General features: G+C 47.0%; 2 protein-coding genes across 2 annotated transcripts; one reads left to right on the forward strand and one right to left on the reverse strand.

Moving 5' to 3' along the window:
- Window positions 1-84: 84 nt before the first annotated feature.
- On the reverse strand, window positions 85-20,415 carry SDF4 (stromal cell derived factor 4). The gene is made up of 7 exons (XM_035119629.3): window positions 20,337-20,415; window positions 15,519-15,886; window positions 13,410-13,546; window positions 12,119-12,232; window positions 8,493-8,651; window positions 4,925-5,100; window positions 85-2,756 (listed from the first exon to the last, which is right to left on the reverse strand). The coding sequence occupies exons 2-7, from the start codon at window positions 15,827-15,829 to the stop codon at window positions 2,580-2,582; spliced, it is 1,074 nt and encodes a 357-aa protein (XP_034975520.2). The 5' UTR covers window positions 15,830-15,886; window positions 20,337-20,415; the 3' UTR covers window positions 85-2,579.
- A 928-nt stretch (window positions 20,416-21,343) lies between these two features.
- Window positions 21,344-25,961, forward strand: B3GALT6 (beta-1,3-galactosyltransferase 6). The gene has a single exon (XM_035121008.3). The coding sequence runs from the start codon at window positions 22,105-22,107 to the stop codon at window positions 23,143-23,145; it is 1,041 nt and encodes a 346-aa protein (XP_034976899.2). The 5' UTR covers window positions 21,344-22,104; the 3' UTR covers window positions 23,146-25,961.
- Window positions 25,962-26,414: the final 453 nt, after the last annotated feature.

A 26,414-nucleotide genomic window follows, 5' to 3' on the forward strand; every position in this document is an offset into this window, starting at 1 on the left:
CAACCTTATCTAGAGGACCACAGGTTCCTCTTGTTTAAATAAAGCAGGGGGTGTTTGAAAGGAGAATAAAAACACACACAGAGCTACATGTATTTACATTCTATTAAGGAGGGTAACATCAGACACCTTAAGCTGCAATTCTTAAAAGAACAGGGTTGTGTTGGTGTTTTTGTACAAAGGACAGGATCGGAATAAACCCATTTAAATGAAAATCAAAACGTTCATGAGTGTAACCCACATCAGGGAAGCAACTTCTGAACCTGAAGAGGGGAATCGTTCAGTCTTCCTGTAGAAATAGGCTTCCACCAGTAACTAGATTTGAATTTATGTATTCCTGAGGAACAACTCCATCATCGGACTAAGTTTTGACCAGCCAGAGACTCACTCCTAATCTCCCTCCCATTCGCTACCTGTGACTTTTTATGATTTAATGCCTTTCCTTCAGCCGTCTCCTTAAGATTACCCTTGTGTCAGATCCAACACACACCAGGAAGTCTCTTGGTTACAACAACACAACTCTCACTTCTCGCTTTGTGCAGTTCTGGGTTCACTGAGCTGCTCCACTTTGCTAGCGCGAGATCTCCACGAGACCTCTTCCTCAGCCTAACTGGATCCCACCCACTTTTCTTGCACCACTGCATTCTGAACGGCTCCCAACCATGCACCTATACTCGGCACAAAGCACTCTCTCTGTGGCAAGCACCGGTTTGAGACCATGGGCCAGGCAACTTGGGTCTGCATACCCTATATAAACAAGCGCGCCCTTCAAGCGCAGGTAAAAAGGGCATGCGCAGGAGAACGAGAACCAACTGGTGCCTCTGACGCTACCCTGGATAGCTCAGTTGGTTAGAGCGCAGCACTGATAACACTAAGGTTGCAGGTTCGATCCCTGTATGGGACAGCTGCACCTTCCTGCATTGCAGGGGGTTGGACTAGATGGTCCTGAGGGCTCCTTCCAACTTTACAATTATGTGATACCCCTTTTAGGTCTTATGACAAGGTAGGATGTACCTAAAGAATGCTGCGGTTTAGAGCTTAACCATACCCTGCTGCCCATTTTGGGGTAATGCCAGAGGCCGATCCACCCTTCTTCCATCTCTGAACAACCATGAGGGGCAAGTTTGTCACTTGCAGTGTATTTAACTCCCAGGCACTGCTGAAATATAAAAGAGCGCTCTCAGCTCTCTCTCAGACAACCTGTGCTTGCACATTTCTATTCTCAAACAAATCATTTTTATTAAGAGACAGGTGCACCCACCTCTATTTAACCGAGAAGCAGATGCTGTTCAAACACACCACTAGACCCCAATCTAGAAAAGCAGCCCAGGCCCCTGGCATTACCTGGTGCCTGCCTGCTTAGGGAACTTGCTATCGGATTGCCCTCCCCCTGGATCTGCCCACTGGAAGAAGTCCTCTGCCTCCCTGCACAGCGAGTTGGATTGCGATCGACCCAGATGGTTAAAATGCACTTTCATGGTGCTTTTGTCCGTGAGCAAGAGAACATTCTTGAGGTCTATCTGCTGGGGGGGAAGTGCTTGATAGCAAGGGGAGCTGCCGCCAAACTCCAGCCAATAAATGCCGAGTGCCGCCTCTTCCACAGGCCGTGCAGCGTGAGATGCTGGCACATGATCAGCTCAGCCCTGAAGACTGGTGTCTGTAGTTACGCCTGTGTGCTTAGATCACTGAAGAGATGCCTCTGTTGAGACGTTTGCTGCCTAGGAAAGAACTCAGCAGCTGCCATGCAAGTGGCACTTGTTCGTGAGACTTGTGTGATATTAACTCCAGCAGAAGCAGCCGCTGGAGTGTCCTGGCTCAAGGCACTCAATCTATGCAAGATATCGTCGCTCCTTGAAGCTGGGGCCAAGCCTGCTGCATTGTGGCTTAGGATCGCTTGAGCTTTGGCGTGTGCTGAGCCAGGAGGAAAACGGAAAGGAAAGGAAGGAGAGGAGAAAGTGCTGGACAAGCTTGCCATGTGGGCTCCTGCCTGGGCAAGCGGAAGGACACAGTCCACTGCAAGGCTGACTTTGCTAATTTTGCTGGGGGAAAGGCTGCATTCCAACCCAGAACTGGCCCAACATCCTGCTGCTTGCGAAGGGAATTCAACGCTGGCACTGGGCGTGGGAAACGGCTGCAATCGCCAAAACAGAAACTTCAAACAAATGTGGCCCGCGAGTTCCTCATCCCCACCCCACCCCCAGGCAAAGGTAATGGTCCTCAAATACTAAAGGTGCCTTCTCAAAGTCCAAACAGTAGAGCAGAACAACTGGGCATGGTGTTGGCAGGGTACAACTGAGTGTCCTGAAGGAGGGAAATAAAAAGAAGTTGCCGATCAACAGCACAGGCAAGAACTTGTGTGGATCCTTCTTCTTCTTGAAGGCAAGGGAGCTGTAGCTCTTTTTCATTTGTGGACGGCTTTCATTTAAAAATGAAAAAGTAAGTCTAGAACACCACACTGTATACACACAGAACACAGATATAGCAGCAAAAGGTAACCTTTGTTTTTTGGGGGAAAGCAAAAAGGTGCATCGAGACAGAGAGAGAAAGAGAGTGCGTGTGTGAGCCCCTCTCGGGCCAAGCCATCAGAATTCCTCGTGGACATTTCGTGCGTAGTCCATGAGCTTGCTGCCGGTGAAATACTCGCTGTATTTCAAGATCTCCTCTTGCTCCAAGTGGTGGTTCTGGTTCTCGTCGGCCACGGCAATCATCTGCTTTGCTTCGTTCAAGGCGTTGTATTCGTTCATGGGGTCCATGTATTCCTGGGGAAGGGAGAGAGAAAGCAAAGGGCATAAGAGCAGGCTGCTGGATCCGGCCAACAGCCCGTCTAGTCCAGGATCCTGCTCTCGCAGCAGCCACCCTGGGGGAAGCCATCAACCAGGACCCAAGTACAAAACCACTCTCCCTCTCTGTAGTTTCCAGAAACTGATTTTCAGAAGCACTGTTGTCCTCCGAAGATGGACATGGTAAAATGGCTGCGTCAAAACCAAGCCAGAGGGGAAGGGCCTCTCTGCAGCAGCATCGGCAAAACGGGTCAGAGGCAGGATGGGAGGAAGCTGGGTGCCCCTGCATGGCTGCCGAGTTTTCTGGACAAAGGGGGATTAGCGGAAGTTGTCGTAACTGGCAGAGGACCTGATTAGCACACAGAATGACCCAGGTTGAAATACACTGGCATGTCCGGTAAGAAGAATCAGCTGCTGAGTGATGGGAAAGGCCTCTCTGAAAGAGCTGCCACCGCCACCAATAGAGAGGTTTGTTCTGGCTGGTCTAGTGCTTTGACTTTGCATAAGGCGGTTTCCCACACGCCTATAACTGAGTTTTAAGAAAATCAAGCCTTGCCTTCTCTGTACCAGGAGAGGTCAGTAGTAACCACATCTCGATCTGAGGTGTGTTTCTAGAACTCATGGTTTTACTCTGAGTAGGACCAACGCTGGACACAACCTGATAATCTGGACTGAGTTAATTCTGCTGCTGATGCGGTGGTACTTGAAGAACTTGGCTGTCTTTGGTGTGGAGTTTGAGAAGAGGAGAGAAACGTAAAAATCTGTGTGTACGGAAGATTCCCCCCCCCCCCCAGAATACTAAACCCCCAAAATGAAATGTATGGCGAGTTATACAAGAAACCCCAAGCCACAGCCTCAGTGGCCTCATCCGCAGGAAAACATTTTATCAGATTCATGGTCACATTATCAGAAAGTATTTATTTCAGAGAAGTACCCAGACTTCCTGCTGTGAGTCTCCTTTGAAACGCAAAGAGCTTTGTTATGGAAGGACACAAATGTGCAGATTCGCCCTGGAAACTTCAGGTACCCAAAACTTTGTTTCAGAACATAGCCGAAAAATCTAACTGCCTTCGTGACACACAGTGCGCTAATTCCACTTTTTCCAAGGTGGAACTGAGAACGAGTTAAGGTGACGTCAGAAAGAGCGCCAAGCAAGCAAACCTTGTTCCTAAGCAACGTCTCAGGAAGCGGAGGGGGCCCACGCAGGCACTGATCACCTGCTGCGATACAGCTCAAATGCGAGACAGTAGGAAGTTATAGGCAGAGCTCTTTTATCTCCCTTTGGCATCTTTGCAGAGCAGGGCGCATGACCAGCAGGGGGTGCGTCTGCTTGTTTCAAGGGGGGTGGGTGGCAAGCAGCTTTCTCAGCCTTCAGAAATCGATAAGCTTGATTAAAGGTCAGAACACCACTTGACACTGTGAACCTGGTAACTGTTAGACGCTGCTTTATAATTCTAATCTTGACTTGGCTTTTTTTTTTAAGTTGGATGCTAATTTGGGATAACAATAAAGTTCTGTTTCCTGTATTATAATTTATATACCGCCCTTCATTTATGGAAGAACGGTAGCTTCTTTTTAGATGGACGAATGGAGGCCTTTTTAAAATACTATTTAGAGAAATATTGTAACGTGATGAATTCGCGAGCAGGATTTGAACTACGAGCAACAGAAATAATGAGAGATGATTGTATTGTGGTTATGATATTAAAAGGGAGAAGTCACAGGGTGCAGCAATGAGATAGAATAAAAAACACTACGGGAAATGGACTGGGAGGACGATAAACAAAATAAAAAAATTTATTATGTATGGAAATTTGTGGAAATTTAATAAAATATATTTATATATACTACCCTTCTTCTATGGATTCACAGGGCAGTTCACAGTATAAAAACTCAGACGTGCGTAACGTTGCGTATATATATTGAATATTTTGTTTAGTGTTCCTGGAAATATATATTGCACAATATCTTTTTAATTATTTTTTAAATAAAAATCTGTATTTCTTCTCTCTTTTTTTTAAAGGATCAGGGCAACGGGGAAAATTTAACAGTGTGTGTGCCTCTCCCATGGGATTTCAACCAAGACACGTGAAAAAGTTCACAATTTGAGCGTGTGCAGCTACAGCCAATTCCCAGGACACACTAACCTCCAGCTCTTCCATAGTGACAATGCCGTCGTGGTCGGCATCAATGACGTCCTCAAACTCTTTCTTCCTGTCTTTCACCCAGTCGTCGTCAATGTCCTGAGCCTGCTGGTTCTCCACGGTGCCGACAGGCAAGGAGATGAACTCGGAAAGGGTCAGCTTCTTATCGCCGTCCTGATCTGCAAAGATGGCGCCGTTTGACAGTAAAAATAACGGGACGCGCAGAATTCACCCTGTGAGCTGCCACCAACGTTCCCACCATTCCGGACAAGGTACCTACCCCATGTTCAAAGCTTCCCCTGGCTTCCCTCAAAGAATCCTAGGGACTGTGCTTTGTTTAAGTGTGGTGGCGATTTTAGCTCTGTGACTACAGTTCCTAAGAAGCTTTTATTATTATTATTTTTAGTGGGGAGCTTTAAATGTATGATGTGTAGGCAAGCTCATTACTTCCAGCAGGTTGTTAACTGGGTTGGGGCAGTAACCTTTAAGGATATTTGCAAAGGTGGCATCACCGCTGGACCGAGCTTCTGCCTATCAGCTGGGCATTTACCCAGAGGCCCAGTGTACTTTCTGCCAATGGTTAGCGAGTTGGAACTTGGGCTGGGGAGACCAGAGTTCAAATCCGCTCTCCTCAGGGTGAATCCGGGCTAAATTGTTCTCTCTTACCTTAAAACCAGTGCGGGGGGGGGGACCCTGTGGCCCTCCAGTGGCTTCTGGGCTGCATTTCCCATCATCCCCGGAAAGAGGCTAATTTAGATAAGGATGATGGGAGCTGCAGTTCAACAACAGCTGGGGGCCAGCAACCCTTGGCTTAAATTTAAGGTTTGTTGCTTAATTCTACAGCAAGGTGCAGAAGGAGAATTATGAATAATAATAATAATAATAATTCCCCCAGCCACTCTGGGCGGCTTCCAACAAAATATGAAAATACAGAAATCCATCAAACATTAAAAGCTTCCCTAAACAGGGCTGCATTGAGAGGCCTTCTACAGGTCTGGTAATTGTTGTTCTCTTTGACCTCTGGTGGGAGGGCATTCCACAGGGTGGGTGCCACTACCGAGAAGGCCCTCTGCCTGGTTCCCTGTAACTTGGCTTCTCGTAGCGAGGGAACCGCCAGAAGACCCTCGGCGCTGGACCTCAGTGTCCGGGCAGAACGATGGGGGTGGAGACGCTCCTTCAGGAATACTGAAGCTAGCCAAAGCTCCATGGATAAAAGGAAAAGATAAAAAATGCAACAACTAGATTCGAATGCATATCCTATAACCATCCACCTCTGTTTGGACATATAGGGCTGTACCCAGTGTTCATTCTACTACAAACAGACTCGCTGAAGTTAATCAACACATCTAACTTAGGTTCACTAATTCCAGTGGGTCTACTTTGTGTAGAGTTTAGCTTGAAACAACCCACAGAACTGCTTATATTAATATAAGCATTCACATCAGGCTGGCTGGATTACTTTTATTATTAATGCAAGCTGACAATTTTTTGTTATATTTGCTGTGCTAATTTTTTTTTTTTAGAGCTCTATCCAATTCTAATCCTACTCAGGGTAGGTTTATATTAATAGACATGACTAACTTAGGTTCATTAATTTCAGTGAGTCCCCTCCAAGTACAGTCCTACCTCGGTTTAAGTACGCCTCGGTTTGAGTATTTTCAGTTTAAGTACTCCGCGGACCTGTCTGGAACGGATTAATCCACTTTCCATTACTTTCAATGGGAAAGTTCGCTTCAGGTTAAGTACAGACTTCCGGAACCAATTGCATTTGTAAACCGAGGTACCACTGTACTGTATACAGTAACTGTCTTAGCAGCAGCTGGATACAAGGAGCCAAGAGGTGGAATAGGGTGCCACCTTCTGGCCAAGGAAGGTGGAACAACAACAACAACAACAAATTACCATATTTTTCCATCTATAAGACTATATTTTTTTCAAGTTTAAAATTGGGGGTTGTCTTATACAGGGATAGCGCATATGGAAGATTTCTTTATTTGGAGTCCTAAAAAAATAGGAGTCGTGTTATACTCGGTGGCGTGTTATACCCTGAAAAATATGGTAATCCCTCCTTGGAATTCTAGCCATTTTACCTGAGAAATGTAGGAGGTGAAATTTCTATTATCTCTGAAAGGGTGGTGAAAGTTTTAAGAGTTTCAGAGGTGTGGGAGCTGGCCAGAAGAGGGAGAAGTGTTTTTAAACTGTTCTCCCCAACACCACCTCTTTTATTTTTCTTCTGAAGAAATCTCCCCAGCTGCTTCAATGGGCCCAGCTCTACCATTAGGCAATGAGAGGCCACAGTTGCTGAGGGGCAGGCGGCAGAAAGAGTCATGTTCCCCCTGCGGCTGCCCATGCTGCTGCCCCTGCTCCGCTTCAGGCGCAGATTATGATGCGGCTGGTGCTGAACCGAGATTCACTTGCCTGCCCACTTGGATTTTGCAATGGGAAAGCGCTACCTTGCCCTTCATGGCAGGCACTGAAGCAGCGTGGCAGCCAGCCTGGCCGCCGTATTCTCCCGCAACCCATTTCGAACGCCATGGCATGGTGCAGCACAGCCCCAGATGCATTGTGGGAACAAAGAAGATCAAACGAGGCCACATCATGGGCTCAGCCATGGAGGCTGTAAGCCCCCTTGCCTCTGACCAATTAAAAAAAACTTGTCTGCTCCCTCACCCCATAAAAATATCACTTTCCACTTCAACAGGTATGGAAGCTGTCTCCAAAAGCTGGAAACTGGAATGTAGGAATCTGCCTTGCACCAGGTGAGACCACTGGTACTGCCTACGCCATGGATGGGGAACCTGTGGCTCTCCACATGTTGCTGGACAACTTCCATCAACCCTGGCCAATGGGAGTTGGAGTTCAGGAACATCTGGAGAGCCAAAGGTTCCTCAGCTCTGGCTTGCAGCGACTGGCAGCTGCCCTCCAGGATTTCAGGTAGGGGACGTTCCTGGAGATCATAGAATTGTAGAGTTGAAAGGGACCTTGAGGATCATCTAGTCCACCCCCCCAGCAATGCAGGAATATGCAGCCATCCCATACGGAGATCGAACCTGCAACCTTGGCATTATCAGCACCATGCTCTAACCAACTGAGCTGCAGGGGATTGACTACATGAGAAGCAGATGCTCTGCCCCTGAGCTATGGGCTCTTCCCTTAATGGGAACATAGCCAACTGCCTTGGAATTAAGAGAGACTATTGGACCACCTAGCTGATTATTGTTTACACAGACTGGCAGCACGGCTCTCCGGGCTTTTAATTCCCAGCCCTAGTTGGAGATGTCGCAGACTGAACCCGGACATCCTGCATGGAAAGGAGATGCTCTTCCAGTGAGCTATGGCCCTTCCGCAACACTGTGCCCAATGCTACCTTTCACAGGACACAACCCACACACCTCTCTCTGTGTCCCAAGACTCCCCTCTGCCCACTACCAGCCAACAGGGGTAACCATTTGGCATCCTCCAGGATCTCGTCCCCATCGGACATCTCTCCAGGAGGCACCCCAGCAACATTAGTAGCTGGGATGAGGTCAAGTTTTCATGAGTTTCTGGCCATTACGGCTTGGAAACGTACCCAGATCCCGGACGATCTCCTTCACCATGAACTTCAACATTCCCCTGCTGTGCTCTGGGTGAAGGAAGGACAGGAATTCTTCCTCATTCAGCAAAAGGTCAGTGGGCGGATTGTCAGCTTGATACCAGCGGTCTTTCAAGTTGTCAAGGACTTCCTGTGCTACAGATCGGGGACAGACAAACAGATTTCTTTCTTTCTATTTTAAAAATCACATTCTCTTTAAATTTGATCTGCAAGTTTTGAAATACGTATTGCAAAGTTTCTCTTCTTGCGAAATAGCATGGTTTTAAAAAAAACATCAACAAGATCAAGACTGACCCAATGTAGCCTGCAGACTGGCATTTCCCCAACCCTGATATATGCCCTATAATACTGGAAGTAGCCATAACCTCAGTAGCAGGACGCCTCCTTTGCATGCCAAAGGTCCCAGGCTTCATCCCTGGCCTAAGAACAAAATAAGTGCCTGCTGCGTCAGGCCAATGGCCCGTATTGTCCAGCATATTTCTCTCAAAGTGTCCAACCAGAAGCCCCAAAGAGAGGTCCGCAAGCAGCACCTGACCACCACAGCAGAGAGTTGTTAAGAGACCCCTATTCCCCTCCCAGAGATGCAATCCCCAGAATGATTTAACAGCCAACCACTTTTAGCAGGAAACACTGGGAACTGTAGGCTTGTGAAGTTAGGGATTTCCTACCCCTCAGCACCCTTAGTTAACCACACTTCCCAGAATTCCTTGGGGGGAAGCCATGACCGTGATGGTGCAGACGGGGCCTTTTATTTCCTATTTTTTTAGTGCAGTGGATTGCTTTACTACGATGGCTTGGGTTTGATTAAAGAGGGTCCATATGCATTACAACTTATAAAGATGTTCTCCTAGAAGTGGGGATGTTCTCTCTAGAAGTGGGGAGATAACAGCGGAAAGCTACGCAGCATGCCAAAGAGCTCCAGATCTCGCCAAAGATGCCTTTGGGCTGGGCGAGGAGGCCAAGAAGCCACACTCCCTGGTCTATGCATCAAAGGACAGATCCACACCATTTAAAGCACATGACTTCACCCCAAGAAACATGGGGAACTGTAGCTTCCCACCCAAGAGAGCTGCAATTCACAGCACCACTGTTAATTTATCTATAGTTCCCAGGATTCTTTGGGGGAGCTCGTGTGCTGCAAATCTGCGATGTGGATCAGCTCTAGGCAAGACTGACATTAGGCTCCAGCGAGCTTCTTGTATCCGAGCGGCTCTGGCAAAATGAGCAACGGCAAACCCCTAAGGGGAGCAGTATGGAAGAGGGAAGAGTCTGGAGATGAGGCAGCCAGCTTCCTTTCATGCTGGAGTGGCAGCAGATGGGCTTCCCTGCTCCATATGGCGCGCTGCTCAAGACACAGTTGATTAAGGCAGCGTGTGCGTAATGCATACGGATGAGATTAAAGGCTTGCATGCAACAAACACTGACAGCCTCGCTTTTGATTGGATGGCACAATATACTTGCGTACGCGTGTGCGTGTTTTCAAATTTGACCGTGCCTGTTCCAGTTCTAGCGATACATTCCTCCAAAGAAATACTGCTTCGGCCAATAATGTCTGCATTTAAGGGCAGCCGCTGGAAGTGAACTTTGTGAAAGGACATGTCTCTAGTTTAGCAGTTCACATGGTCAATGCATTCAGTGAACTGCCCTGAGATCTTATGATAAAGTGTGGTACAATAAATCTAATAAATAAAATAATAAATGAATAAGTTTCAGAGTTTCAGAGTTAGGTAGAAATGCCAGTGGACATGAGGGTGCTATTCATAATAAAAGTGTTAGAAATCCTGAAACAGCTGCTAAGGGCAGGGCGCATTCGGAGTTCTATGGCTTTATATAATTATACAGTTCTGACTGTTCCATCTTAGAAAGGGTATCACGGAAATAGTAAATGTGCTAAAAAAAAAAAAGGTGGGCAATTAAAACAATCAAATTAAAAGAAAAAGCAGGGTTAAAACATTCAGGACCTTTTGGTTTGGGAAAAGGGAACAAAAGGAGGCTGGGGCATGACAGATGTGTCTATCAGACTGCGTCAAAAGGACACAGACCGATTACCAGAAAATGCTTTATCACCCACTTCTGGATTGTTGTAACCTGTCCTTGGTTTGAACCCAAGCCAGACTATAGCGCTGGTTCATTTAGCTCGGTATACGCTATCTGATAGGGGCTCTCTGGGGTTTCAGACAGAGAAGGTGTCTCCCAGCCCTACCCGGGGACTGAACTGGGCAACCTCTGCATGCAATGTGTGTCCTCTGCCACAAAGATACAACCGCTCTGTGTGTGCTTTAATCCTGCAGTAGCACAGAATGAAATCCCCGAACCCCGCTGTCTGGGTGATCAGAGCCCCCACTCGTGCAGTAGGAAATGCAGCCATCTGCAGGGAAGACCCAGGCCATGCCGCTCGAGTGATCTGGTTTCCCGCTTCCTCATTCGAAGGCAAATGAGGAGAACCCCCCCCCCCCAGTTCCTTCCTTTTCTCCCAAGTAGTCCTTTGAGCTTGGGAGTGTTCTTGTGCTCTTCCTGGAATGGAGCTGGCAGCCCACTCGGATAGCCCCTCTGAAATAGTCTCCTTCCTGCCAGTGGAGTGAGTGGCGTTAGCCCATTCTCAACCCCCTGCCTCCTCTGCAGGCAAATGAGATAATTCAGCTTCCAGAGAATCTTTTCTAAAAAGATGCATGATCTTAGCTCTTACAGATGCAAGGGGGGGGGATGCTTGCTGAACTCTCAAGAAGCCCAAAGGATGGATGAACACCGCTGAGAACGGTTAAGTGTGGAGCTCCTTTTCTTCCCCTGTGTTAGCTTCCCCCAAAGAATCCTGGGAACTGTAGTCTGTTAGGGTTGCGGAGAGTTCTTAGAAGACCCTAAGAGAGCCAAAATTTCCAGAGTGGCTTAACGATCAATATTCCTGCCCAGGAAACTCTGGGGATAGACGCTCTGAAAGGGGAATAGGGGATCTCCTAACAACTCTCAGCACCCTTAAACTACAGTTCCCAGGATTCTTTGGGGGAAGCCATGGCTGCTTAAAGCGGCATGATACAGCTACAAATGTATAGTGCAGACAGCATCTTACGCCACTGTTCCATACTGCTCGGTATTAATACTGACTGGCAGTGGCTCTCCAGGATTTCAGGCAGGGGACATTCCCAACTCCACCTGGAGATACGAGGGACTGAACCTTGCGACTTTCTGCAGGCAAAGCTGATGCTCTATCACTGAGCTGTGGTGGTCCCTCCCCAATTCGGACACCACAAGCCGCAGGAAGCTTCCTTGACTACATTTTGGGGGAACTTTCACTTAAGTATCATCTCACAGTCACAGGATTGTTGCAAGCATAAGGTGTTCAACTTGGGGGGGGGTAACTCTTCTGAGTTTTTTGAAGAAAGAGCAGGATCGGTTTACTCAATTTTTATTTTATTTTATGTGCAGCTGCTCTAGAACGAGCAGCGCAGCTATTAACCAGTAAAATCTGCAGAGATCTTGTCTACTTTGAAACTCAGTGCCCAAGCTAGCGTTTCAACCCATTCCAGGAACTGAAGGCAGAACGCGACAGTTTTAATATGATCTTTGTAGGAGGTTGGGGGGGGGGGAGAGAGACCAGCACCACTTACTTTCCTCGTCTATTTTGAGCTCCTCGTTGTTTTTGATTTTTTCAGCCACCTCCTTCTCGTTCATCCCCTTGCTTGCCAAGAACTTGATTTTGTACTCATCCCAGGACACGTGACCTAGAAAAAAAAGGAACCACTTCAAATGAAGAATATCCTAGCAGACAATGAATTTTTTTTTTTAATGCATGGCATGAAAGAAGTGGATATAGGATTTCTCCCCTCTCCTAACACTAGAACTTGGGGACATCTACCAAAGCTAAACGTTGGAAGATTCCGGGCAAACAAAAGAAAGGACGTCACACAGAACACCATTAAACTACGGAACTTGCTCCCAGAAGAGGTGCTGATGGCCATCAATGTGGAAGGCTTTGAAAGAGGACAAATTCATGGAGGTTAAGGCTGCCATTGGCTACTAACCCTGATGGCTGCGTTCTACTTTCATAGTCAAAGGCAGTCATGCTTCTGAATACCAGTTGCTGGAAGCCGCAGGAGGGGAGAGGGCTCTTGTGCTCAGTCCTACTTGCAGGACACTGGGGAAGGACCTCTCCTGCCACCTCCTTATTTGAATTGGTGATGCCACATTCTGCATGCAAAGCAGGTCCCTGGCACTAAGCTGTGGTCCCTCCCCTTAACAGACACTAGTGTGCGCCTGCATCAATGCAACCCACCAGGCCTAAGGCAACCCAACAGCCGGGTATTTTGGCCCCCAAAGGTGCCCACAAAATCCACTCGCCGGTCTACTAGGAGCAAGTGGCCTTGACTCTCCACCAGCCCTCCCCCCAGGCTCTCACTTGCACTGCAGTTCGGAGTAAGGTAAAGAAAGGCAAAAGGGCTTTCCGAACTGCGCCTCGGCAAATCTTGGCACAGGTAAGAGAGAGACGTCCCCATGCCTCTCGTTTGTGCAGGACACTAAGCCAGAGAGGAGGAGGTGGCAAACCCACTTTTGGCACTGGTCCTTCCCAGCTCATCAACAGGTCGTTTCCCCAGCTGGAAAAGATTCCCCACTTGGCCCACGAAGCCCCTGACAGACAACTGCATGGCTGGTGGGCTGCATGGATGCTTCTTGCGCTACATGCACACCATGCTACTGCCTGGCAACTGGTTGGCAGCCTCTTGCTCTCCAGGTGCATTGGACAGGAGCTCCCATCACCCTTGCCCATTGGCCATGATAGCTGGGGCTGATGAGAGCTGGAACCTGATAGCTGGGGCTGATGAGAGGTTGCCTGTGCTGCGCTGACACATGCCATGACAACTCCTTTTGTGACTGTGGCTGCCCCATCCACCCGCCTCCTACCATCGCCATCGGGGTCCACAGCCCGGAAGTGCATTTTGTTCTCTTCCACAGCCTCCTGGAAGTGCTCTTCTGTCTTCTCCATGATCCAGCGCTGCATCTCCTTTGCACTGATCTTTTTGTCCTTGTTGATGTCGACTCTGTGGCAGGTAAGAAATAGGAAAGGAGTCAAGTTAGGGCTCCAGAGGTGAAGGGCATGTTGGACTAGGACCTGGGAGACTGGAGTGTGTGTGTCAATCTCTGTCTAGCCATGAAAGCCGCTGGGTGACCTTGGGTCATTCACAGTCTCTCAGACTAACCTGCCTCACAGGGCTGCTGTGAGGATAAAATGGGAGCTGGGGAGAGAAACCATGTGCACCACCTTGGGTGAAAAAAGGTGAGATAGAAATGCAGTCAATTCATCCATTTGGAATGGAAGAAAGGCAATTAGTTCTGATGTCAGAATAACTGCAGTTCAAGCCTCTACATGGCCGCAAAGAAACCTGTGTGGCATTTGGATCTAGTCACTCTTGGAGATCAAAGACTGGAGCACATGCGGGGAACATCCAAGCTCACTGGTGCCAGATTAAATCCCTGGGATTTCCATGTAGAGATGGAAATGGCTTCCTCTTGAAAACCTTGAGAATTGATTTTAAAAATCTTTTGACTATATATTTAAAACTAAGGGGTTCAATTCTACTACTGTGCAGAGCAGACCCACATAAATTACTGCATGAATCAAAAGAAAAATTCAAAATGAAATCAGAGAGCAAACGTCAGTAACCATTTATACTGAGGTTTTTATGTATAAAAAAGTCATGCATTGTGTTGGAAATTTTATGTTTCATATACTGTGTTCACTCAGGAAAGATCCCTGCCACTCTTCACCCCAATTGTTGAGATTTACCTCTCTCCCTCTCTCTCTCTCTCTCTCTCTCTCTCTCTCTTTTTTAAAAAAATCATTTGCTTCCTGAGATCTGCCTGGTCAAATTTCCTCTCTCTGCTCCCAAGGGGATACCAGAGAATAAAAAGTGCTTGCCCGTTGCACAAGATCATTTGCAAGGTCAAGGCAAAGGCAGCCAACCTGCCCTTTCTGCGATGAGAAGGGGCTCTGGAATGACATACAGTCACTAATCGGCCGGCAAGAGCTCTAATCAGCTTTTGAATTCATTATTGCCGGCTGCTTATCTGAGATGCACTTAACAATAAACCTTTTAAATTTGCAGACAGGATGTCTGGGAAGTGGTTACTGACCCAACAGTGTCAGACACACGTGATAATTCTCAAGCAAAGATGGCTGTGTAGGGGCTGGACAGAATGACACCTGCACACTCACAGCTAATTTCCTCAATTCAAACACAGTGGCTGTGGGCAAAGACTATTGTAGGGCTGAGAGTTCTGCAAGACCTGGAGACTGTGAGGGTTGGGAGTTTTTGCTAGGTTGAAGATTTAATTTTGGGGGTGCTTAATATCTGCTGCTATTTGGTATCGAGTTTTTGAATCTTTATTGCTGGACCTTATTATAAATTATGTGGAGATTGTTTAACTTTGCTGTTTACTTGTTGAAATGTTTTCATTCATTGTTCATGATTACTCAGGCTTTGCTACGTTTTTGTAATTTTGTAAATCCTCTGGTGTTCTAACCTGCCTTGAGCATGTTTTGCTATGGAAAGGCGGTACATATACAAGTAAACAGTGGTGATTGAACTAACCCGTTTTTTCAGTTCCCCGAAGCAATTACAGCAGCTCCAAATTAAAAGGTGACATTGGTCGACGTTAACATACACCACTCGCCCAATCTAAATTGCACCCTGAAATGGAAAGAATCAGAGACTCTGGGAGCCATTTAGATCAGGGAAATGGCTTAACCCCCTATCGGGCACCAGGTCCATTGCCTGGCATCTCCAGGTACAGCCACATAAGACCTCCACCTGAGACCTTAGAGAGCTGCTGCCAGCTGGTGCAGGCAGTGAGTTAGACTAGCTTTCTCAAACCTCCTGCGCTGCAGAAGCTACAACTCTGAACAGCCCTACCAGCAAAAGATCTGGAATGCACTGAGCTGATGAGGTCTATGCTAGATGGACCCAGGTTCCTCTATTCATGTGCCCCAGTTCAATTTGGAGCAACACTCACTTTGAGAAAATAACCATGAGCTTCCTCCTGTTCCTTCGTGGTTCTGAATCTTCATCGAACTCCTCCATCTCCTTCCCAAGGAAGACCTCCTGGTGGAACTCCTTGTTGAGATGCCCATCCATCTCCATCTTGACCCCATTCAAGTGGTCCGGGGGCAGGATCTCATTCTCATCGTTGTTTTCAGCTGCCACCTTCTCTTTCAAGGCAGAGTTGTTGGCAGGCCGCGCATAGACATCCATGAGGAGGAAAACAAAGAGGAGGGACAGGTAGATGGAGCCCAGGCTGCAGATGAAGGCCCGCTTCGAAACCATCGCTCCTCCCCTTCGGAGCGTCAGCAGCTTATAATACTGATATGGTGATGGAATACCCTGGGAGGAAAACCAACAGGTGAACATGATCTGTCGTTTCCAGGCAGTTTTTATGAGCTCAGAGGCTGAGCTAGTAATTCTCCATTAGACACATTAGACATTTCGCTCTTGATAGTTAGTGCTAAATGTGGCCCGCTGCCTTAACTTTGGACAATATTTTCATAGCATCTAATTATTAAGAACACAAGATCAGTTCTGCTGGATCATACTGAACATCCTGCTACACCTCCTCCACACCACCATTAAAGCTGTCTCAGGTTGGCAGCAGTAACCACATTTTGCAGCAGCACACCACACCTGCAGATGGACTTTGGAAGTGTGCTGTTGGTGATAATCAGCTGACTGTTGCAGACAGCAGCACACCTTCAAAGGAGCTTGCTCTCAGCATTGATCAGCTAACTGGCAAGTAGGTGACGCCAACCACCTGTCAAAATTGGCCCATTTTTGGGGTGGTGGTGGGGGAATAAAGATCTGGCCCTCCAGACAATCCGTGTGGCATAGCGGTTACGGTGCTGGACTAGGAACTGGGAGATCAGGGTTCAAATCCCTATTGAGCCTGGATCAGTCACTGTCTCTCAGTCTAATCTACCTCATTGGGTTGTTGTGGGGATTAAATGAGGAAGGGAGGGGGAGAACCATGTACCCACCTGGAGGTCCTTGGAGAAAAACGGTGGGATATAGCAATAAATATACAATTCAGTTCCCCATTCTGGTCTATGGTCAGGTGAACAAATTTTTAGTTTCGTAGGAGGTAATATTTTATAAATATTTTATAATATTTTATAGGGACACGGGTGGCGCTGTGGGTTCAACCACAGAGCCTAGGGTTTGCCAATCAGAAGGTCGGCAGTTCGAATCCACGCGACGGGGTGAGCTCCCGTTGCTCGGTCCCTGCTCCTGCCAACCTAGCAGTTCGAAAGCACAAAGTGCAAGTAGATAAATATGTACCGCTCTGGCGGGAAGGTAAACGGTGTTTCCGTGTGCTACACTGGTTTGCCAGAAGCGGCTTAGTCATGCTGGCCAGATGACCCAGAAGCTGTACGCTGGCTCCCTCAGCCAGTAAAGCGAGATGAGTGCCACAACACCAGAGTCGTCCATGACTGGACCTAATGGTCAGGGGTCCCTTTACCTTTACCTAATATTTTATATATTTATTCTGACAAGTCTTTTTTAAAAAAACAAAAAAAACTTATTAACAGAACTCCAATCATTCCCTCTGAAAGATGTATCATTTAATGAGGACACATCTCACTTAAGTTTCTTGGGGAGGGGGGCACACATTATGCTTCTAACCATCTAAAGAATTTTTGCCAATAATCCCACCATGACAAACTCTGTAACGCTTAAAGCTCTAATCCTGTAAACACAAAGAACCACAAATATTTCACACCACCTCGCAGCTAAAATGCTCTCCTGGAAAGTGTTAGAAACTGGGATAGAAAATCTAGGAGCCAAATGGCTCCTGGCACCTGAGTTGTGGGCACCAAAACAGAATGTGTAGTCACCATTTGGGGGGAGGGTTGGCAAAACATTTTATTTATTATTTGATAAGCATGAACTGATATGCAGGTCACAAAAATGACATTGTTAATATCACATTTTTAGCAGATATTGTGAATACATGTCTAATTTGGTGTTTACAATAAAAATATTGGTACTACCATATATAAAGGTAAAGGGACCCCTGACCATTAGGTCCAGTCGTGACCGACTCTGGGGTTGCGCGCTCATCTTGCATTATTGGCCGAGGGAGCCGGCGTACAGCTTCCAGGTCATGTGGCCAGCATGACAAAGCCGCTTCTGTCAAACCAGAGCAGCACATGGAAACGCCGTTTACCTTCCCGCTGTAGCGGTTCCTATTTATCTACTTGCATTTTTGACGTGCTTTTGAACTGCTAGGTTGGCAGGAGCTGGGACCAAGCAACGGGAGCTCACCCCGTCACAGGGGTTCGAACCGCCGACCTTCTGATCAGCAAGCCCTAGGCTCAGTGGTTTAACCACAGCGCCACCTGGGTCCCACTACCATATATATCAGTTTTCAAAACACTCTACTCTTTATTGTTAAATTCCTTAACATATACTTCGAGGCTTCAAAGCACTTAGATTTCAGTAATCTTTGAGTATGAGCCAGGTGCAGAAGATGGCACCCAGACCTTTTGAGGTGCTCGCAAATAGAGAATTTTTAGGCACAAAATGCGCCTGGCACCCAGCTCCTGGAGCGAGTCAAGACCCCAAAGGTAGGAAAGCTGGTACTTTTATTCAGTGTACCATCCCATCCACCCACACCATGACACAGAATTCATGCACAATTCACACACTTTTGCTTATTTTTTGACTGGAAATACAAATCTGAGTGATATTCAGAGGTTTCACTAGCTCACTGCTCCTCAGAAGAATTTTCCATATTAACTTCTAATTTTTCATCCTCAACAGATTCCAATAGACTCCAAACTTGTGCAACTGGTCTACGTAAGAGACAAGGTTCAAACAAATGTTAACTTTAGTGACTCATTGGATACCCTTTGCATCCAAGGTGCAGTTAAAAGGCATGCAAATTTCATCAGGCAGGTGCTAATAATTAATGGCATCAGAGCAGGTCTCCCCCCCCCTTCCCGACTGTTGTGGTCCTTCTGCTTTTTGAGGAGAATACCCTATTAACCAAGGTTCAGTCCCAGATCCCAAGCTCTATTAAGAGTACGGTATGTCATCTGCTTCAGGGTCTATTAAAAGGCTTCACTTACTACTTTTACAGACTCCAACACATTAAGAAAAATACTAAACTAGAGAAGTCCAACTTATGCACTATTCCTCCTGGCTCCCCCCCCCCCAAAAAAAACACAATTCTGAAGCACTACAGTCAAGACACAGGCTGACAATCTCAATGACCCGGTTTCCACAGCATAGCAAACCACAGTTTAAAACGATCTATGGTTTAATGTGAATGCACAGCATATTACTGCCCTCTGATAAAGTAGTGGGCACCTCACTTCTGCCTTACTCCTGCTGGGTAACAAGCCATGGTATGGCTTAGAATTGTGTCCAAAGAAAATTTCCACTGTATGGCTAGCCATTTCCATTCAGATTTTTGGGTCACTTGTTTACGACAAAGCTTCTTAAAGTGCCCACAAGTTAAAACACTTCTAATACACCTAACATTTTTTGCATTCCAAATAGGAAAGTCTCTTTGCGTTATGTTTCTTATAAAAGGAAAAGGGAACTATACTTCTGTTCTGCTCAATAAAGAAGTGCTCTGTCCAAATGTTACAACAGGAACAGTTGTTGCTTTTATAAAAGGAATTTTAAAAAAAATTCACATGCCTTTTTTGGGGGGGGGGGCTATGCTATAAATTCTGCACATGCTCTGAGAAACAACCTAAAAATACCCCAACAACCAAACAGTAAGATCAGGGAAGAGACAAGTCTACGCATCCACAAATAATCAATTTTTAAAATATAATAATAATAATAATAATAATAATAATAATAATAACAACAACAACAACATCCCTATGGGTTGTATTCAACTTAGGCCCAACTCAAAAGCAGACCCACTGAGATCAGTGAAGCTAAGTTACCAGTGCCCACTGACCTCAATGGGTCTACTCTGAGTAGCAGCACTAACAGTGGATATTTATTTCATAACATTTACACACTGGTTGACTGTAAAAAAACAACAACCTCAAAGTAGTTTACAGAAAGAAAGCCGAGAAAAATTCACAAGCCTACTTTAAAACATACAAGTTAAAATTTTAAAACAGATTAAAATTATGTATTTTCCCCCTCTTGGTTTTAATGCATCTGTTGGGATGGAGGGAGGTTGTTATCTGTCTGTTTGGTTGTATGTGGCATTGGGTTTCCCTGGGCAACAAAAAGCAACTAAAATAATAATAATAATTTAAAATATCACATTAACTTTCTAAGCATCTGGGTAGGCCTGCATAAGCAATAACATTTCCAAAGGCAGCCCTACGAAGGCGCCTCCTTGATCTCAATAGGCAGGGAGTTCCAAAGTGCAAGCGCTGCCACGGAAAGCGACCAACTTCTCTTACAAACGCGGAATGTGCTCGTTACGTGGCACCCGCGAACGTTATTTACAGCTGTTTATTCCTCCGCAATTTGTTTGCACACAGATACCAAAAAAATGACTCCCAATGCAGGTATTAAAACCGGCAATTAAGGACGCACAATAACCGATCCCGCTGGGATCGTTTTAAAACGCCATTGAATTGAAACGTAGCTGACGATCCTAATAATAATAATAACTCAGTTTTTAAAAGCAGGCAGCCGAAACAAATAAAACGGAAAGTTCGTACAAGGGTATTCATTAAAAGAGCCGGCAAAGCCCCTCATTCCCTCTCTGTATCCCCCGCCCCAATTCTCTCCCCCTGCGCTCTGCATATGCTCAGAGGCTGCCGTGACCTTCTGCTCTGCTCCCATGCCGCCTCCATACCTGCCACGGAGGCCACGGAGGCTCCTCATGCCCAGCCCCGCCTCGGTGCTCTGGGGCTTTCTCTCCGCCTTCCACAGACAGACAGACACACGCTGCGCGCCTGCCAAAGGGAGGGAGGCTGGCCGGAAACAGGAAACGCCATTCGCCGCTCCGACGAGAGTTTAGCCCGCCTCTTCCGGACCTCCAGAGGCTGCCTCAATTTAACACGAGGACCTCCCTCTCGGGATGTATCAAGACTAATTAGTCGGGGGGCGGGGGGAGTGGCTGTTTTGTCTGTTTTCGCCTCGCCGCCGTAAAATCTGAAATAAAATAGTGCCTATTCAACTCTACCTGTTGTTAAATACTACTGCAACAGCAAAACAGGCGGGTTGTTAGGAACCTATATTCCAATGATAATGAAGGGGACCTTTATTTAAAAAAAAATTAGGGAAGACATGCTTGTTTCGGGCACGCGAGTTTTAAGTAGCCATTTTTGTTTTGGACCGTGCAGCTGCTGCATTTTAAATCCCCGTGCGGTTTCACTGCTTTTCACCATTTTTTAAATGGCAATTTGTTTTGGTGGGATAGGTGTCTGTGTACCAAAAACGAAAGGCTGATAGGGCCTTTTCCCCAAGTTTAAGACGGCAACCGCTTCTGCTTCAGCTGCCCTAAGGCAAGATGGCAGATTAAAACTCGCACAGGGGAAAAAACAAACCCGAGGGAAACGCCCTTAGTCAAGATGGCGAGCAGCCGCGGCTTCCATTGCCCTAACACAAGATGACCGATACGGCCAAATGGGCAACAGAACTGCCCTTAACTAAGATGGCAACAGCCACATCCTCAAGTGCCCGGACACAAGGTGGCGAATACCCACAGTATTAGCACGCAGGAGGGGAGGGCAGGGCATGAAATACCCTCAAAGATGGCGCCGCCATGTTCCGCCTCCCTGGCCCTGACAAGACATGGCGTGAGGGGGGGGGGCAATGCAAAGTCACGTGACTCCACTTTGTTCGGCCTCCTCCCCCTCCCCCCCTCTATTCATTCGCATTTTCTCGCCGCCTCAGGAGAAGACGGAGCTGCAGAAAAGGATAAGTACCGCTCCGAAAACCATCGCGCGCGCGCGCGCGCTCCCTTCACACACCTCTATTTAGGGAACGCGCGCGAGAAGAGGAGAAAAGGGGCGGGGGGGGGAAGGAATTGAAAATCTGACAGAAGACAATGAACCCCGCGCTTGAGGCATCCGAGGGAGGACCCAGCGGCGCGTTCGAAAGCGTTCCGAGGTGGCGGCGGCGGCGGCTTGTCCCAACCCGCCACCCGTAGCCAGCAGGGCTGTTCCCGCCAAAAATTCTGAGGAGAGAGAGGGTCCCCCCCCCGCGGCCTCGCGCCTGAGGAGAAAGGGGCGGGGCTGATCCCCAACCCTCGAGGCCTTGCTGCGCTGAGGCGAATCTGTGGGCGGAGCTAGGGCGGCCTCCCGCCCCTTAGAAGGCTGGAGGAGACGCCACTGCAGCCCCTAAAGGGGAGGAGCCTGAGCGTTGGGACCACCAATCCCCGAGGGAAGGAGGGGCCAGGGCTCTAGCTCCACCAAAGAGGGAGGAGCCATTAGGGACATTGTGGGGGCCATTTCCCCTAGAAGTCTTTGGAGCTGCCCCTTAAAAGGGAGAAGCCCTTTCATTGGACCACCCCCTGAAAGAGGGAGGTGTTTGCCAAGAGGGCGGTGCTGAGGAAGCTGCCACAGGGGAAGTGGTGTTTGCCCCACCCCTTAACTGCCGCAACGGTTCTTCCTGCCGCCATGAAGCTTCTCCGCCTGCTGTGCCGCCACAAGACGGCTCTGGGCCTCGGTGGCCTATCTCTCTTTGGCGTGGTGCTCCTCTACTTGGCCAAGTGCACCTCAGAAGGCCTCAAGCCCTCCCACGGCTGGGGGCTGCCTCAGCAACAGTCTCCCGCCCGGACCGGGGGTGTGAGTGGGCCTCATCCTCCAGCTGCTGCCCCACCTCCTCCTCCCGAGGAGAGCACATTCCTGGCTGTGTTGGTGGCCAGCGGCCCCAAATATACAGAGCGACGTAGCATCATCCGCAGCACGTGGCTCTCAGTGGCCGGCCGGGTGCCCAACGGAGACGTCTGGTTCCGTTTTGTGGTGGGCACCGCAGGACTGACCGGGGAGGAGCTCCACACCTTGGAGATGGAGCAGAGCCGCCATCAGGATCTTCTGCTCCTTCCTGACCTCCGAGACTCCTATGAGAACCTGACCGCCAAGGTCCTGGCTATGTTTGTGTGGCTCGACCAGCACCTGGACTTCCGCTTTGTCCTCAAAGCTGATGACGACACATTTGTGCGCTTGGATGTCCTTCTGGAGGAGCTGAGGGCCAAGGAGCCACGCCGCCTCTACTGGGGCTTCTTCTCTGGGCGTGGCCGTGTGAAATCTGGCGGGAAATGGAAAGAGAATGCCTGGCTCCTTTGTGACTACTACCTGCCCTATGCTCTGGGCGGTGGCTACGTAATTTCGGCTGACCTGGTGCACTACTTGCGCCTCACGCAAGACTATCTCAACATATGGCAAGCTGAAGACGTATCCCTGGGTGCCTGGCTTGCTCCGGTGGATGTGAAGAGGGTTCACGACTCTCGTTTCGACACGGAGTATAAATCGCGGGGCTGCAACAATAAATACATTGTGACTCATAAACAGAGCATTGAGGACATGTTGGAGAAGCATCAGACTCTAGCCAAAGAAGGGAAGCTCTGTAAAGAAGAGATTAAACTCCGACTGTCTTACACGTATGACTGGAGTGTGCCTCCTTCACAGTGCTGCCAGAGGAAAGATGGTATACCTTGAAAACTGTGAGGAAAGACAATATACCTTGGCAACTGTGCAAATAAGAGGGGAAGGGAACACAACCAGGCGGGAGGAAATTGGTGATGATGGATGTGTGTCGCATTGAAATCATTCCTCCTCTGGTCGGAACTTTTAAATTATTCCAAGATTTTCCATGGTATTTCAGGCCTTATTGCATCACCCTTGCCCATGTGGCATATGAAGGATATAGAGAAAGCGCATGGAACAAACTGGGGTCTAGAAAAATAGTACCTGAAAGGCAGGAATTGGCAAAAGGAACAATTTTTATGTATTGTGGGACAAAGAAATGAAGGATTTTAAAGGTTATTTAAGCTACTATACTAGGTGTTAGACACAGAGCTGTGGTTTGTTTCCTTTCTTTGAAAGGATAAGTGGATTTTGGCCAAGGATTCTGACAAGTGAAATAATAGCAGAAGGGTAACTTAGTCCCTAGCACCAGTGGAAGAGATTACTAGTGTGCTCCATAATGCTGTTTCTAAACAGAAGGGGCTGCTTTTGTCATTGACAAGCCTTTGCACTGGCTATGGTGTATTAGAGGTGGGAGATGTCCATTCTAGCAGGAAATGTTCTGACCCTTAAACATTTTTATTATAAGTGGGTGGCTTGTATAACTTCTATCCATGGAAAGAAATCCCTCAGACCCCTTTCTATGTCAGGTACCTCAAGAAAGGGAGAAACCTTTGAAAATCATTAATCCTACTCGGAATGGACTCAGTGAAGTTAATTAACATAGCTAACCTGGTTCAGTAATTTCAGTGGGTGTTCTTCAACGTGTATCCAACTAAGTTATACTCAACAATAGACCCATTGAAAATAATGTGCCAAGGTACTCATGTCCAATATTTTCAATGGACCATTACTTTGAGGAGAAACATTTGATGCAACTCTTTAGCTATATTTGGAAGAATAGATCATTAGAAGGAATCCACAATGACAGCCTGGTCTTGATTGAAAATCATGCAGCAGTTGCTCCCAATGTAGTGTTATTAGTTTCTGGAATTAAAGGCTTCTAGAATTGTTGAGTTGTATCCAACATTAGTCCTACCTGAAGTAGACCCATCAGAATTAACCAATATACTAAGCTTAGGCCCCTATATTTCAATGGGTAAACTGAGTAGGATTCAGCTGGATACAATCCATTGTATTGTAGCCAACAATAGTCCTGCACAGAGTAGATGCATTATTTTTTTTTACCTATGTTAGTCATTCATTGGGTCTACTTTGAGTATGACGAAGGTTGAATACAGCCTATTACAATTATTGTCCATCTCAATTATATTATTTGTCAAGAAACGGTGTGTGTCCCTTCTCATGGAATATGCAACTCTGCGAGCCAATTAACATACAGTGGAGTGACTTGACTTTGTACAGATACCTTCCTTGAACCAGTCCCTCTTTGACTAGACAATGAACTCCCTCTTTGACTAGACAATGAACTGCTCCAGAGTTAAGGGGTTGAGAATTGTAAGGAAAGTTGGGATTTTCAACTGGTATGTTGCGTTCCCTTGGACCAGCTTTCTCGGGGTCTACCAGTGGGTTAGTTCCTTGAGTGGGTCTTAACCCTCCAATCAATTATTCCTGAGTAATTTTCTGGGATGTCACCAGGACAGCTATAGAATTCTCCCTTTTGTGGGGCTGAGTGCTCTCTGTAGTTTATTTCCAAAGCAGTAAGACTCCTCTAAAGTAAATTTAGAGCTAGAAAAAAACCTTGCAGGCAGATGTAATCATATTTAATTGCCTTGCTTTCGGGGATTCTTTGCACAACATAAGGCTTAGAGGTGGAGAGAATGGGTTGTGACAGCTTCGGAGGTGTGTCAAACGAGAGTAAGGAGCAGTGTGGAGATGGAGTAATCCTTTTCCATAATCTAAACCCTACATTTCCTATACATGTTTAAATAGCATTTTTCCCAAGGAGTCTTGAAAGTACTAATAAGGGGGAAATCTGAGGTCTCCATCCTTTGTAGACCCTTCGGACAGAGATGTCCAGGATGCTTAGACCAGGCCTGGAAAATCTGCAGCCCTCCAAATGTCGAAGGGCTGTACCCAGCAATCATCCCTGACCATTGGCCATATTGGCTAGGGCTGATGGGAGTTGGGAGTCCAACAACCGCTGGAGGGCTGCAGGTTCCCCAGCCCTGGTGTTGATCTCCAAAGAAGAAAACTATGATCCAACCATGTTGGATCTGACCTACGTGAACTGAGCTGACTCGAGCCCACCTGTCTTGAAAGGTGGGCCTACCAGCTGCTTGACATTGCTTCCTGCCTTGGTTTTTTTTCCTGTTCTGGAAAGGTACATTATTATTAAGTTCCTGGTGATCCAACATACATAGCTGCCAGACTCTGTTCTGTGTCTCGCCAGGCACGCAGGTTTTCTCTTTTGATCCTGACTTCAGGAAAAGTCAGGAATATTTGTCTTCTTTACTCGGAGGGAAGTTGGTATTGTACGTAATATTATGTGTTTACAATGGTGATTATTTATTTATAAATATTGTAAATGTTCTGTGTATAGTTACAGAGGCTCAGAAACAGCCGCGTGTCAACGGTACTTTTAAATTATTGAAAAGGAGCGTGTCGACGCTCGTGTAACTTATTATCGAAATGCCTTTTTCCTGCCGTACAGCTTATTATTTAAACTGTCCTGGGACTTTTAATCCCAAGCCCTTTCTTGCATGTGTCTCAGGAGCTTGTAAGAACGATGTACCAATCACTCCTTTTAGTTGAAATATCAATGCTTCTGAAAAACGTTTGTGTGTTCTCGTTTCCATTTTTTTTTAATAAAGAGTCCTCTCCCCCTTTCCCCTTAACTCCCCTGCAGTGATTGGATTTTAAGCTTCAGAAGAAATGGAAAATTGCCAAATGAAATGTGACAGTGGAAAGCGAACAGGAGCACTGCTGATGGCTCTGAGGCTTTTTATAGAAAGCTGTGTGGTTGTCGGCTACCTGCATTTGAAGGATTAGGGCCTGCGTTCTGTCGTGTATATAGGCATGTCGACTTAAAGCAATGGGACTAAGCTAGGGTAGGGATGTTTTGGTCTGTTTTATTTTATTTTTTTAATGGCCACCTAAGCCATTTTAATGCGCTAATTTATTACAGTGCTACAGTGACACCAGAATCTTTTTAATAGGTTACTTTCCGCAACATTAAACATTTATGCATTGCGACTATTCCGTCAAGTACAGTGCCTGGTTCTGAGTGCCACATTTTAAGATGGGCATTGATGAACTCCCAGGGAGGGTCTGGAAACTCA

The sequence above is a fragment of the Zootoca vivipara genome, chromosome 6 (assembly GCF_965207765.1).
Source record: "Zootoca vivipara chromosome 6, rZooViv2.hap1.1, whole genome shotgun sequence".
NCBI lineage: Eukaryota > Metazoa > Chordata > Lepidosauria > Squamata > Lacertidae > Zootoca > Zootoca vivipara.